Source organism: Rhopilema esculentum, chromosome 11, assembly GCF_057945365.1.
Source record: "Rhopilema esculentum isolate cy_ngs chromosome 11, ASM5794536v1, whole genome shotgun sequence".
NCBI lineage: Eukaryota > Metazoa > Cnidaria > Scyphozoa > Rhizostomeae > Rhizostomatidae > Rhopilema > Rhopilema esculentum.
Genome location: NC_142825.1, coordinates 14495101 through 14509433, shown reverse-complemented (window position 1 = coordinate 14509433; position 14333 = coordinate 14495101). Strand labels below are relative to the sequence as shown.

The 14333-nt window shown below is 34.6% G+C and overlaps 1 protein-coding gene across 2 annotated transcripts; it reads right to left on the bottom strand.

The window, feature by feature from the left end:
• Positions 1–113: 113 nt before the first annotated feature.
• On the bottom strand, positions 114–12535 carry LOC135693411 (sulfhydryl oxidase 1). 2 transcript variants are annotated; one of them, XM_065211892.2, is made up of 13 exons: positions 12251–12535; positions 9710–9810; positions 8994–9045; positions 7939–8032; positions 7422–7530; positions 6769–6828; positions 6163–6248; positions 5570–5701; positions 5118–5250; positions 4095–4217; positions 3400–3651; positions 2293–2607; positions 114–860 (listed from the first exon to the last, which is right to left on the bottom strand). In XM_065211892.2, the coding sequence occupies exons 1-13, from the start codon at positions 12486–12488 to the stop codon at positions 711–713; spliced, it is 1845 nt and encodes a 614-aa protein (XP_065067964.1). In that variant the 5' UTR covers positions 12489–12535; the 3' UTR covers positions 114–710. The 2 variants fall into 2 exon arrangements, with proteins under 2 accessions (XP_065067964.1, XP_065067963.2); XM_065211891.2 differs by lacking the exon at positions 114–860 and having other exon boundaries at positions 873–2607; positions 12251–12534.
• Positions 12536–14333: the final 1798 nt, after the last annotated feature.

Below are 14333 nucleotides of genomic sequence, written 5' to 3'. Positions count from 1 at the left end.
TACGCTCACAAAATGACGACAGACCTTACTTCAGAGTAAAAACCTTTGGAAAAAACCGGGTGGCTTTCGGGTAGTTCATGGGACCAATATGAACAAACCAAAGAACACAAAAATTAATGTTTCTATTTGTACAAATATCCCTTCTTTATTTTGCCTAAAAAATCTTACATTTTTAACATCAGATATCGCAAGCAGAAGGGGACTAATAGCAGAGCTACGAAGACTTAATCTATAAATGCTTTTTAAGAAATGATACATTTCTAATAAGCAATCACTTTCTCGGAAATGCAACTCCATTGGGGAGAATTTGGTAACAGATTGGTAATGTGAGCCTGCTTCAATATTCGATAATGGATATTAGAATTTACGAATTTAGTCTATCAACAATTCATTTCAACTTTTGATATGCATTATGTATATCTGTAAGTACGATATTCTTATCTTCAAATATTTTGACACTTGCACAGTATTTTGGCTTTATTTCGGTGATCAAAATTTTGGCGAAATGTCTCATTTCGTTTTTTAAACTTTTGATTTCCAGCGTTTAGCTAAGTTGAAATAAAATGGTGCCATAGTTCAAAGGTGTGAAAGTATTCAGTTGGTGTCATAGTTCACTTGAGTTCAATATGTGTACGATCTAAATCCGTGAGATTCTACTAATGTTGTAGTAAGAATGTGTTGTCTTGCGTGCATGTAGCTGTTCTGTCATGTCAACCGCTAACGTCTTTTTCGCCTACGGCACTTAAGCCAGGGTTAGCTTCATGTGATCTGTCAATGACGTCATTGTTATTAGAGCTACTGTCTTCCCGTCCAGGATGTTCGCCTTCGGGGAGTTCAGGACAGGCAAATCTTACGAATTCCTGCAGAGAGAGAAGTGGCAGCTGATTTTATTAAAGGTATCTCGAGAGATTACTGACGCAAAGAAATTAAAGTACAAAGGAAGAGGCGAAGTTTTATTTTTTAGCAAATTAACGTTATAAATTCCTCCAGAAATGCGTGACCCACCCAGAAAGGATAAAGTATCCATTAAAACAAAAATGATAAACAGATTTAATTTTTAGAAGTGGCTTTCAAGAAGCTCTTTGTCTCACACTCTTCACTGGCCTAATTTGATCCACAACTGGGTATATATATTTCCTAGCGTAGAGTTTTCGATCTATGTTCTGAAATTTTATACTCTGAAGAATGTCAGGCGAAAAGCCTTAGTACTCGAAAATGTACTATAATTTCAGTTTATAAGCACTAGATCTCACTGTGGCAGAATACCAGTGTGGCCCTGTATTCTGCAAAATCTAATATATACATAACAGATGTGTAATGTTGCACAAAACAGCAGAATACTTTGACAGCTATAAAGATGTAAGCCCATTTCCTATCTCTCAGCTTCTTGAATATATTGAGCAACTTACAACAAGCAGTTTCAACAATGGAACAGTATGAGAGAATTATTTACAATCGAATTCTTCTGCTCACCTATAAGTTCATCTACATACGGAAAATTAAGATAGTACCTCTGTTTGCGTAATAACGGGAAAAAAGTAATTCAGTTTCGGAAATATCTATCAACTTGAATTCCTAAAAAACTAATGCAAAATAAATATGTTCTTTGGAAACGATCTTTTTTTAAATTTCTAATTTGAATACACATGTTAATCTAGCGGTTTAAGAGAAACCCAGGGGGGGGGGCTGACAGTAGCAAAAATGAAATTGATCTTGAACAATTTCTTTTCTGACAGTCCAAAAAAATTCAATCACTTCACGATCATTCTTCTCGCCAAAATAATAACATATCCATTCAAGCAAAAAAAAGTCAATTTTGGTCGTATAAATTTTGAAAATTGCTTTGATAGAAGCAAAAATTATCAGAAATGCTTCTAAAGCTTTTCAGAGCATAATAGCTTCAGAGAATAAAACGTCAGAATAATAATAATAACGATGGGAGATGTTAAGGTGAGAAGTTCTTATCCAGTCTATCAAAAAATGCAAATCCGAGTCACGGAAACATGAAATTTCAGGTTTCCCAGCCACTTGTCTAAAGATAGTAATATCGTGAAATTTCTCGTATAAACTTTCCTCAACTTCATCGTACTATCATGCCCCTATTTAAATAATGAAATGCATTCAATTCTAAACAATATGTCGCATTTCCTTTTTTCTACGGGTACTGATTAAATAAAAATAGAGTCCTAGGCATACAATTATGGTCGAGCAATAACTTATGACGCAGAGACTTGTATCTATAGAGTCCAATCCTGTTTTCGACAATATAAAGTAAAATGAAGATTTCCTTACAGTGTCTGATTCTTCGTTTTCTCCATCCGCAAATGGGTTTTTGTCTTTGAGCCGTATGTTATCTGGTCCATAATGTTTTTTTAAGAATTCTAACATCATACGTCTGTTCCACTTCATGTCACTAATACCATATCCTGGGGATGTGACAATGGTATTGTTCTTTCGGGCCCCAGACCGGCATTCTTTGCAAATTTCCTCCCATGGGAACTGGATTTTTGGGTGCTGTGGGTCCGAACTAAGGTCACTAGCCAGACGTGCATTCACTCTATTGTGCCGCTCCCAAAGCCACAAAATAGCATCATCGTTTGATTTTACCTTCAAAACGCGAAACATTTTTTTTGAAAAACACAAAATCATCCAGGCTTCCAAAATAACACATAATTTCAACAAAAATGGTACTTGACTATTTCCAATTCAGATTTTTTCAATTTCATTTTCTACATTTCTTAGATGATTCATGTATAAAATTGCAAATAATTTAAAAGAAATCTTCCAGTCAATACTCCCTTTTCAAATTTTCCTTAGCATCTAACTATTATCATTCTCAAGAAAAATTCAAATGTCAGCTGCCATTCAATTAATTCAAGTTGACATCACAACTGTAAGAATATAATTCTGAAGCTCGTTTGTTAGATAAGACATTAGAAGTATTGTCAAAATTCAGGAAAACAAAACCAGTCAATAAGATCGATTATTGCAAAATTTTAAAAAGATACCGGGAATTGTTTATTTTTATAGGACCAAAAGCAAAGCCTTAAATCGCCTGCAACATGGATTTGGCTTCATTTAATACTACGAATGCTTGTTAAGAAATATTGTTAGTAACACTTTTCAGGCTTCGAATAGGAATGGAGATCAAGTTTGTCTAAAGCCTGGCTTCTACCAGAGGAGAATTGTATGACACCTTAAAGGTTCTTGCGCAACCGGAATACTTAGCAGCAGCTATCTTGAGAAATTTACTGAGTTTTGTATTTTCATGCAATACCAGATTAAGCCGTTTTTCTTGAAATGAAGTCGCAAAGCATGGTGGTTGCGACTATATAGAATACGTTGCTACAAATTTCATCTTGCTTTAAGGTGTTTTAAGGGAAGAGCAACGATACAAACCTCGTTATCAAGATTTGATGCCATGGCAACGAAATGGTTTCTGCAATATCTGCATCCGAAGAAGTAGTCAATGAAACCACGGATTCTTCGGAGAATTTCAAGCCCAGTCAAATCAGGCTTCGGCTTGGTGCCGCAATGCACAGTCATTGTGTGAAATAAGACCCAAAGTGAGCACGGGAACCCACGATAATGAGGTTTGCTACCTTGGCAACCACGCCATTCTACTTCAACTGGCAAATAAGAGTCGAATTTCTGCAAAAAATTATATATTCTTCTATTCAACTTCTTCCAATAATACACAGGAGATAAATATGTATGTGAAACGCAGCTTTGATCGAAATCACAGAATATCAACAAAAATCAAATTAGCATATGAAAGAAATACAATAATTAGCAAGTCAAATTGAAAAATCTCGCCTTAGTTTGATGTCATTTACATTTACGTCCAAAATCCAAGTTTCATATTTAAATAAAAATACTGCATAGTACAGAATAAAAATCTAGATGTAAATTTATAATAAAGACAGCATTAAAAAGACATCAATCCCGAAAGCCAAAAGTTTGGGATACCAAATAAAATAATTATAAGAAAGAAAAAAGAGTTTCGTTGCAAGTCGGATCTTTGCTCTCCCTGCAGACAAAAAACTTCCCGGCAAGGCATGGAAACGGACTTGAAGCATTTTTGCTTCTCTCACCTGTTGCTCATCCATATATTGCAGCCATTCACCCGAAGTCACCGAGCTCTGGTGAGCTGGACGCTTGAGCCATTTGTCAAGTCCAGCCAAGTACCTCGACAGAAATGCCTCTGCGGGGGTGCACTGCAAAATGGATTTTTAAAGGGTAATTAAGCAAACTTTAATTGCTTGACAGAAAAGAAGAGAACACAATACAGTAGATGTTGTTATAATGAATTTAAGAGCACGGTTTGCTATCTAGTCACATCACTTAATACAACGTACGATCAACAATATGCTAAAAATAGCAACGAAAACAGAGCACTGGCTTAATAAAAACAGGACTTCTCTGATAATCTTTGTCTGACATGCCGAAACATTTGTAATAATATGTGGGAATTGTATCAAAAATATAAAAAGGCTAGAAATATTAAAAAAAATTACGAATCAGAAGAAATCCACAACATTCAATAATGAACAAGATATGTGCATAAAACCAAAGCGTCAACATTCACGTCCGAAAACTTAGTATTTCGATAGGGCCCCTTGAAAATTAGCACCGCTGAAAGGTTACCCATCTTAAATATTTCAACGGTAAAGGAATAAATACAATTTAGCACGAACACTCAAGAGTGAACTCTTCCACACACAAAATACGCATCTCTACGAAATGGTCAATATTGCTTCGAAATCAGAAGAATCAAGAATGATTTTTGCAATCTGCATCTTTTTTACTATGCCTAGATATATTTTCAAATATCTTCTACTTTCATTTTAAATCTTTTTGCATAAATGGCCACAGCTATTTGAATTTTACTTAGTCAAAAAGTTCTGGCGGCTTAACTGCCATTTTGCAGCGGATGGCGCAATACTTGAATTGCCAGTGTACAAACTACCTGCGCACCTGGCGTGGACTTCTAGGACAGTTTCTTCGAACTAATTTGTTTACACTTTCCGGGGCTGTGATTGGTTAGGTGGCGAGAGGCCACGTGATTTAGTGCAAGCTCTCAGCCAATCAAGATTTGAGCCCTATGCTTAGCATACCTGCATTAAGAGATTCACCCAATTCTTCAAGGCATTCAGGGCTTCGCCTTTGATGACTCTAATTTTTGGCACTTCTCTTCGCAATGAAAAGCTGATGCTACTAACAAGGTCAGTCATAAACACATCTGTCGTACTGTAACAAAGAAATACACTTTACTAGAAACTACCCAGGCAAATAAATCGTGAGTAGAAAGTCTTCAAAAGGCCTGTGCATAACAATAAAATTCTCAAACTTGGATTAAAACAATTCAGAAGTTGACATATAATTGAAAGGAAAGTAGGCCACTATTTTCCAAAAACGTCTAAGTGCTTTGAATTTTCCTAATGTGAGACCAAAAAGACTTTTAGCATAAAATAAAGTCTATCCTCTCTATTTTTAATGACATTCAAATGGCACAAAAGCCAAGAGATTATCGAAAAAAATTTACATATCACTCAAATAAATGCCTTACTAATTGTCACCACCGGAATTCGCAGCTAGGCCTTTCGTCTTCTTGGGTTTCTTTATGGTCTGAGAGAGATCTTGAGATAACGGCTCAATTCTATTCAAGGCAGCCAAATAACCTTTCCTCGTCTTGTTCTCTCTAAAATTTGCAAAACCAAATACACTTAGGTTTATTTCTTTATTTTGTAGGTTTTAATGTTCTTTTACTGCCATAAAAGAATACAAATGTAGGTAAGCAATTAAGGATAAAAATTAAATTAGGAAAATATTTTAAATTTTTTTGCTTTGTCAGATAACGTTTAGTGCGCCCGTCTCGATCTAGGGTATGTCATGGATGCATGTTTATTCATGATCATAAAAATGCTCACTAAAATCATATTATTGCTCGCTATTAAACAAAATGTTAGCCTGCATTCATTTCAAAATGCCTGCATGCATTCATATCAACGTCAGACTTTGCAGTATTCTTCAAGCAAATAATCATTTTCTTTGCATGACAGCATATCATTTTCATTTCAACCTGCCGTTAGATTCTTGTTAAAAATATATCTGCAAAATAAGAATGTATACGAAGAAATCAGAGAAAAAAAGGCACAATACCCGCTGACTTCTTTGAACGATCCTTTCTGATCAACAATAATCATTGATGGATACTCCTCCACATTGAATTTCTCAGCCAAATCAGTCTACAAAAACAATCCTCTTAAAAGAACATCCAATGTAGATTAAAGTGACATTCTTTCAACAGTGGGAAGGACACATTGCAGATCAACAAGGAAAAACGATGGATGACGTTCGCCAAGATGGATGGCTTGCCGTACGAACATATTTATCGGAGAAAAAGTAAAGTAAAATGAATATTTCTCCCCGACATAAAGTTCTTTTATTTCTTTACCTCAAGATTCGGTTAATAAAGCAGAGGATTTATCAAGCACTTTTCTTCTGGCATATTACATAATTTGGCAGCCGACCAGCATAAACAATCTATAATCTGATTTATAGAAGACACCTTCAAATAATCAGTTAACTTGATTCGATAACCAGTTCTCCTCTCTTCTCCCTGCTTCCCTTGACCAATAAAGAAGTTTGTTAAAAACGATACTGCTAGTTTTCTGGCCCAGTACCTACAATCATTTTGCGAATATTTTTACACTCAATTTTTTCCGGCCTATGTAAATAAACTTTCCAATATACACCATAACAAACCTGTGTCTCCAAAACGCGTTTTACTTTCAGCTTTTTACAATTGGTTGTCTCGAGAATAAGCTGCAAAAACACAAAAACTGTAATCAAATCGAAACTGGCAATCCCAATCTAAAAACTGACAATGCAACGCTGATTGGTAATCAGAAAATAACAATGCTGTGACCAAGAAGAAATTTGATAAAAGATATGATCAAGAGAATAAAAGAGAAGAAATGGGAAAGAGGGGGCATTTAATTGATTTTAGGTTAGCCTATCAGAACCTAATTAAAATTGCTATGACTAGCAAACTGATAAAAGCTGCGTTCATTGCGAGCAGTGAAAAAGTTTTTACTGCTTGAGTAACTGGATAAAAAGGGGCTTACTTTTCAGAACTAAAATTCGATTTAACTGCATTAACTGCTAATTTTGATTTTCTCAGGCTGTCAATAATAATCTCGCACCTTACATCAATCTACAAAATACATACCATTAACGGCTCTAGATTTTTTTCAAAATCCAATTCTAAACTAGGTTTATGGACTATAAAACACTTACTTGTAGAAACAAAAAATATCTTAAGTTCACATAATCCCAGAAAAATAAACCCCTTCTTCACATTTTAAGGTGCTTTGCAGTGCTTGATTAAGTTATGCCACTACATGATAAAAACATACCTCTCTTCCGATGAAGGAGTCCTTCTCTTCAAAAATTAGAACAAGAAGCTTCGCATTTGGTTTCTTCGTTTCTGATCGTTTTGATGTAAAACTTTCGATGACATGAAGACTGAAGCAGAACATAAAAGGCGGATCATAACAAAATTGTGTGAAGAAGGACCGATAAATTTTGATAACATAAATTTATCTTTATCAAATTCGGCTATACCTGAAACGGGAGAAATCAGTACGAATTTAACAAGGAGTCACGATCTTTTACGCTCGTTTTGCTTTAAGGATATTCTCTGTTTACCCTCGCTTATTCATTTAATTCTAATGCAGTTTGGGAGGATCTCCATTCTATACACTTGAGCTTTATTTTACTGTTTCAATTGACAATGTTCAAAGTAGCTGAGAAGACAACTCTCGTCAAGGCGAATATTGTTTCTCATTTACAAATTGATTACCATGTGACAAAGGACGAGATAGGGATCCAAATAGATGAATTGCTTCTTATTGGTCCTCAAACAAAACTTACTCGGCTGGTGAGAAATCTAAGACATCATTGAATGTGTCTTGCTTTTCCACGAATTCTACCAACCAGTGTCGAATTTTTCGTACCGTTTTTTGTCCTTAAAAGCAAAAACATGATTGAGAGAAATCTATAACAAGGCCATTTAGAGCAAATACGTGAAACAATACACCAAGGCATAAAGGCATTCACAAGTAAACAAATACATAGATGAAGGCGGTTAACACGAGTTGATTTCGTTTCTATTTCAGCAGCTTTTTGCTAAAAATCTTCAGGGGGAAAAACCAGTTTATCTTTTTAGATCATGTTTTGCATCTATTGTTTCTGTAGCAGACTTCACATCCTTTTCTACACCCCTCCTTCCCATAAGACCGCTAATTCAAGCAGCTCAATCTCTAAGGATTTCTTCTTTCCTCTTGTTTCTTCAACAATACCATTTGTTTAAATACCAATACCAACAAATGTCCTGTTTAACCAAAATTTTAGGTAATTGAAAATAAAAAGGTGTGAAGGATCAAGTGTTTCAAATATCGATAGATACTTTAAGATGTTGATTACATGTATAACTGAATAAAAGCCTATTTTATTATATATTATATTATATTATTAGTCATCAAATGACTTATTTTCTTAAAAAGTAAGTGTATCTAAGATCTAAAACTACAGCACAAATATTTTTTTTTTTTTTTTTTTTTTTTATATAAGGCTTGTAGGCCGAAATGGCCCATCGCCAACACAATTACCATACATACAAGTTGACATAATTACAAATTAATAATAAATCTCAGAACATAAGTACAAATTAACAATAAATCTCAGAAAACAGCAAACAGAATTACTATACTTACAAGTTAACATAATTACAAATTAACAATAAATCTCAGAAAACAGCAAACAGCTAATACAAAGATAAACAGATAAAAAAATGATGACGAGCTGGAAAGTTTACGTTACGAGGATATGCTGCATAATGGCCATTCCAAAACGAAAATTGGCCATAATAGCACAAAAAACGGCAAAGAAAATTATTAAAGCATGTCTTTAAAAATCCAATACGTTACCTTTGAAATTAATTCCAACATCAGACTTGTTCTTCAAGTTGGCACCAAAAAGCTAGCAAAATATTTTTAAAATGTTATTCAAATATGGAAGGCATATTTGCAACCTTTTGAATGCTGGGAATGATGGTTATAGTTTATTGTTTTAATTTTTCTATTTTTGATTTACTACTGCTGTTTCATTTTTTTCTTAAGATATTCCATCCAATACAGGAAACTGAGAAACTATGTGTAACCAAGTGGATTACATGCTCTAAATAATATTTTCATATCCTACAACCTGGCAGACAGGATTGCATTGTATTATCTTTCATTCATTAAGAAGAAGTATTACAAGCGAAATAGGTACTAATAATTACTCATATTTAAGAAGTATTTGTCATCAGAGGAGTATCTTTAGGGCCAAACCACTTTATCAATTACAAATAAAAGCTACAACACAGGCAAATATGACAAATATAACACAAATTGCAACAATAATATACTAAACAACAAACAAAAATTTAGAACAACTGATATTAATACATTATTTTCATGAAGTCATTAATTTAACAGATTTAATTTCAACAGAGTGGATGTGCCCTTAAACAGGCAAGGCCCAAAAGTTCACAAAGTATGCAAGTTTAAGTTTTTGAATATCATAAATATAATTCCTTGACTAATTTTTAGTAAAATGGAAACAAATAAGATTTCTTGACAAAAATTCAAAAAATGCCTACTTTAACTGTTGGAAATGACTGGATTTCATATGATCTACAGGTATCCAGGTTTTTATCTTCAGCACAGTCAATGACACCAGCTCTAACAACATGATCCCAGGCTACAATAAAAATGAAATATTAATCTCTCAGCTTTAATATAGCACTTTGGGATTAAATCTGCTTTGTATTATAAATTCAAATTATGGTGCACATTTATGTTACCTTGTTTTTATTCATTTCATTTCTTCCAAGAGCAACATAAGGAAGACTGGAAACAGGTGTAAATATTAACAAAAAAAATTAAAACATTTCTTACGCAAAACAGAGAAAAAATTGTTTTCCTACTTTTATACTGAAATCATGAATACTTTAAGGGTATGGCAGAGGTGGCTCAACATATTTGAAAGTGGGGAACAAAATGTTACAAAAGGCAGAACAGTATAGCAAGGCTGTCACAATGGCATGAATAGTAGAAACATGGCATTTTAAGGGATGATCAGAAAATAAATATAAATAAATTTAGATCAAAGGAAAATCTGAGGCAATATTTTGAGGCTTTCTTTGATCCATTCTAGTGTTGATATTATTGAAACAAGTTGGGAAAAGAAAGAAAGGGAAATTTCTGAAACATAATACACATTGATAAAAATAAAACTGTAGTCAAAATGATAGGCTTAATTTATTAGTATACTCATGAAAATAAAAGTATATAGATCAGATATGAGGAGCAGCATTTATTATCATTGTTCCTGTAATAGAACAATTTTTGCAAGCAAATGTTACTGGAAACTGGTTTTTTAGCTAAATATGATAATTGATGTCGTAAAAATATGGTAACACCTATCCTTTATTACCTGCTTATCCTTAATGACAGGAAGCCAATTATGTCTTTATCATGGTTTTCTGAATCCTTGAAACTAGTTTGAAAGCACCTGTTAACTGTTTAACAGTTTTGTGGACCTGTTAAGTGCTTACATTGTAAAAACTTGTTAAAAATTTCCTTTTTCGAGCCCTAGTAAAAGGCAGAACAATTGTTAAACCATGGCTCACTCATGGTCAGAACAATGTTAAAAAAGACAGAAGAAAATGTTGATAAGGCTCCACGTTTCTTAAAACAAATTTTATAAAATTGTATGACATTATGGATTGGTCTAGGTTGATATCATCAATTTTTTTGGCCATAAGATAATGATCAGACCACATTTTGGCAAATGGGATCTATTTAAATTAATGGAATATCAATAATAGACCTTCCCCTTATTATGTCATGGTGCATCAATTCATTTGGCCATAAGGTAATGATCAGACCACATTTTGGCAAATGGAATCCATTTAAATTAATGGAATATCAATAATAGACCTTCCCCTCATTATGTCATGGTGCAATGCATTCTGGTAGTTGTAGTTAAACCTGTGAACATTTGTTTGTGTTTTCTACTGTGATCAAACAAACCTCTGCTGTTATATGCGCTTTTGATAAAACAGAGCATCATGGGCAGTGCAGGCCTAGGCATTATCATATCCTTGCTCACTATGAAATTGCAATGGGAATGATTTCCTGCCGCAGTTGTTTCCAGGCAAAAGCTTTGCCAAAACCTAGGGATGTGTTGCTTGGTACATACTGCTTTATTTTCTATCATTTGTTTGATTATTTGAACAAAGAGCATTGAATAAAAACAGAGCTTCATCGGATTGCCATAGAAGCCATAAACAAATGGTCGCAGGTTTAACTACAAGTACCAGAAGGCACTGCGCCATGACATAATGAGGGAAAAGGTCTATTAGATCAGAAAGAGTTTTATTATGTAAGAGCAGCTGAAGAAAGGAGAAGAAATAAGATTGTAGTGAATTTTGTAATGATGATTGATAGAAAAGCCTTATTCGGATTTGTTGATATTTTCTATTGTAATTTCCATAAAAGCCTCCTACTGATACACTAGCAAATATGCCAAGCACATGAATTTGATAAGCAACATCAACTCTTGATTGAAATAATTCACAATGGTCTGAGGTGCTTTCAAATACTTATGCTTCTTTAATATATTTTGTAATTTCCAACTTTGAATACATGAAAGGCCTTTAATTACAAGTCTTCTTGCATTTACAATTTAGTGTCAGGGTCATCATAAAGTTCAATAAGGTTGATTTTACAAGACCAACACACCAAGACCAGATTTGCAGGTTTGGTACAAACAAATTAAATTTACTGGGACTCTATCGGAATGGAAATGTTTGCTCCCTAATTAAAAGTACCATCCATTTATGCTTATACGTACAATGATAAAAAACCGATGGCAGGGTTTTTTTTCACAACTTAACCTTAACATTATCATGTTTTTTACTTTGGATCATAATAAAGCATTTGGCATTCTAAATGTAACAAAATCTCATTATTTGTTTTCGATTAAGCCTGCCGAGCCGAGAAAACATCTGGCCTGAGTGTAAAAAAATCACAACTGGATCAGCTTAGCGTCGCAGCTTAGCTTTAAAACTATACGAAGATTTGGTATGGAAAGGGTCTAAAAGTTTTAAGAGGAAGGTTTGTCACTGTATACATACACTGAATTTGTCGGGAGAACCTTTTCCAGGTAGGAGCAAACGCATGACAATGCCCGCACCAACTTGAATAAAACTCGACAATCCAAACATAATTACTGTTGTATATGTGACTTTTTATCGTTGAGTTATCAAATATTTCCATTGGATCATCTTTTGAATAAAGACTTGCATCAATTCCATGGAAACAGAAACAGCCAAGGAAGAATGTTACAAGGAAGATCGTGGTGTCGGCCGCCATATTTGTTGCTGGTAAATTATCACCCAGACCCAGGCCACTTGAACCTATAACGTTGACGCAGAACGAAAATAAAGATGACACCAGCTGGGTTGAATAAGAACCATTGAACAGGCAAACAGTGATTACACAGACCAAACCCGCGAATCAGGCGGATAGAGGTCCGTTGTGAGATGCAAGGCAATATGTGCCTATTTTTATCAAGGACATGCGGAAATTATGGAGTGGGATGCCCTCCATTTCGACATCACAATATGGTGCTAATGGTCACTGCTTGTAATCCCGTACACCTTTTATGAAACTCCTATTGTTAAATCCCCATAAATCCTTTTGTTTTAGGCAAAATCTCGTACGCTATTTGCATCAAGAGTGAATCGTCCCGCGGTATTCGACAGAAAACGACATAGCGAAAAAAACAAGATAGCGAAAATTCGAAATTTGTGGTGTTTTTATTCTCCAAAAAAGGAAAAATCATCCTATATTTTCAAAAACGAATCAGGCCATTAGCGAGAGGCATTTCTTTTTAAAAATTCTGTACACCCGAAAATCTACAGAAATCCTTTAGAACCCGAAGATCCCTGAAAATTTTAAAGCGATTTTAAAACGCCTCAAATCTCCAAAATGTTCCATTAGTCACAATTTTTTGAAACATTTTCGTAAAAAAATTCTCAGGTGTATTTAAAAAAACAGCTAAAAAGTGTCTGTAAAAGGACAGAATTTCGTTAAGGAAACTTTTGCTTGTTTGCTGTTTGAATTTCATTTGCGTGCTTGACTTTTGTTAGCACCTTGGCCAATTTCTATGTAACAGCCTGTCTTGTGATCAGCTCCTTTGTTCTGTTTTGTATAACTGTCCTAATTATCTTAATTGCTGTTGAGTAAAATATTTGTTGGCTTTTGTGAGTAATTCAGTCGTTTAATTTAGTCGCTAAGGTTTAGACGTGATTTCAGATGTTCGGATAGCCGTTGTTATTTCAAGAAGTTTGAAGCATACCAGTTTTGCCGAAGTGACCCGTTTAGTCGTTGTTGAATTAGATGAAACTATAGGAACCGTCGAGCCAAGAAATCAGAACACGCTTATTGAATTTTGTACTTTCTTTTACTACCGAATCTGCGAACACAAGCCTGTAAAACCCTCGTAAACTCAGTGGTTTTACATGTCATAACTTCAGAAGAGCTCGAAATTACAATGAGAACAGGTGAATTTGAAAGACATGGTGGTAGAAATTTTTCGTCACGATAAAAAAATCGAAACTCAACATTGATGCTCATTACTTAAGCTCAAAGGCAAAAACGAGATAGCAAATTTTTTACTTTTGTCATTGAAGACAAAGATTAAGTATTTGGCATGATTGAAAAATATGTCCGATTATGCCATGCTTCTGCATCCACTAGAGCTATGCTGAATGCTCATTAGGACTTTAGGTAACATCTACTAGTTCCTCTTGTCAATGAAAAATGGACGCGAATTATCGTAGGATAGGGAGCAAAAGCAAGGGAAAAGGCCTGAAACATTTCTAGGGGGTAAATGTGTGTGTGTGTCGTGGAAAGTATTTAATGGATAAACTGAGACGGCGGCAAGAAATTGAGCATGATGGGCTAAGAATCAAGTATAGTGACGTAGGAGGACCCACCATGATTGGGTCGGACGCAGAAATGAATTTTTTTGAAATCGTACCTTCTAGAATGGCTAAGAAAATATCTCCCAGACTACAATTTAACAAAATACTATACCGCTCAGGATAGACAATTCTTCGTTTCTAAGAAAAGCACTGATTATCTTCTGCTGTCGTTATTGCTGATAGTGTTTGCAATGTAAGGAAGGGTGACCTTTGGTTCAGAGTGAACATC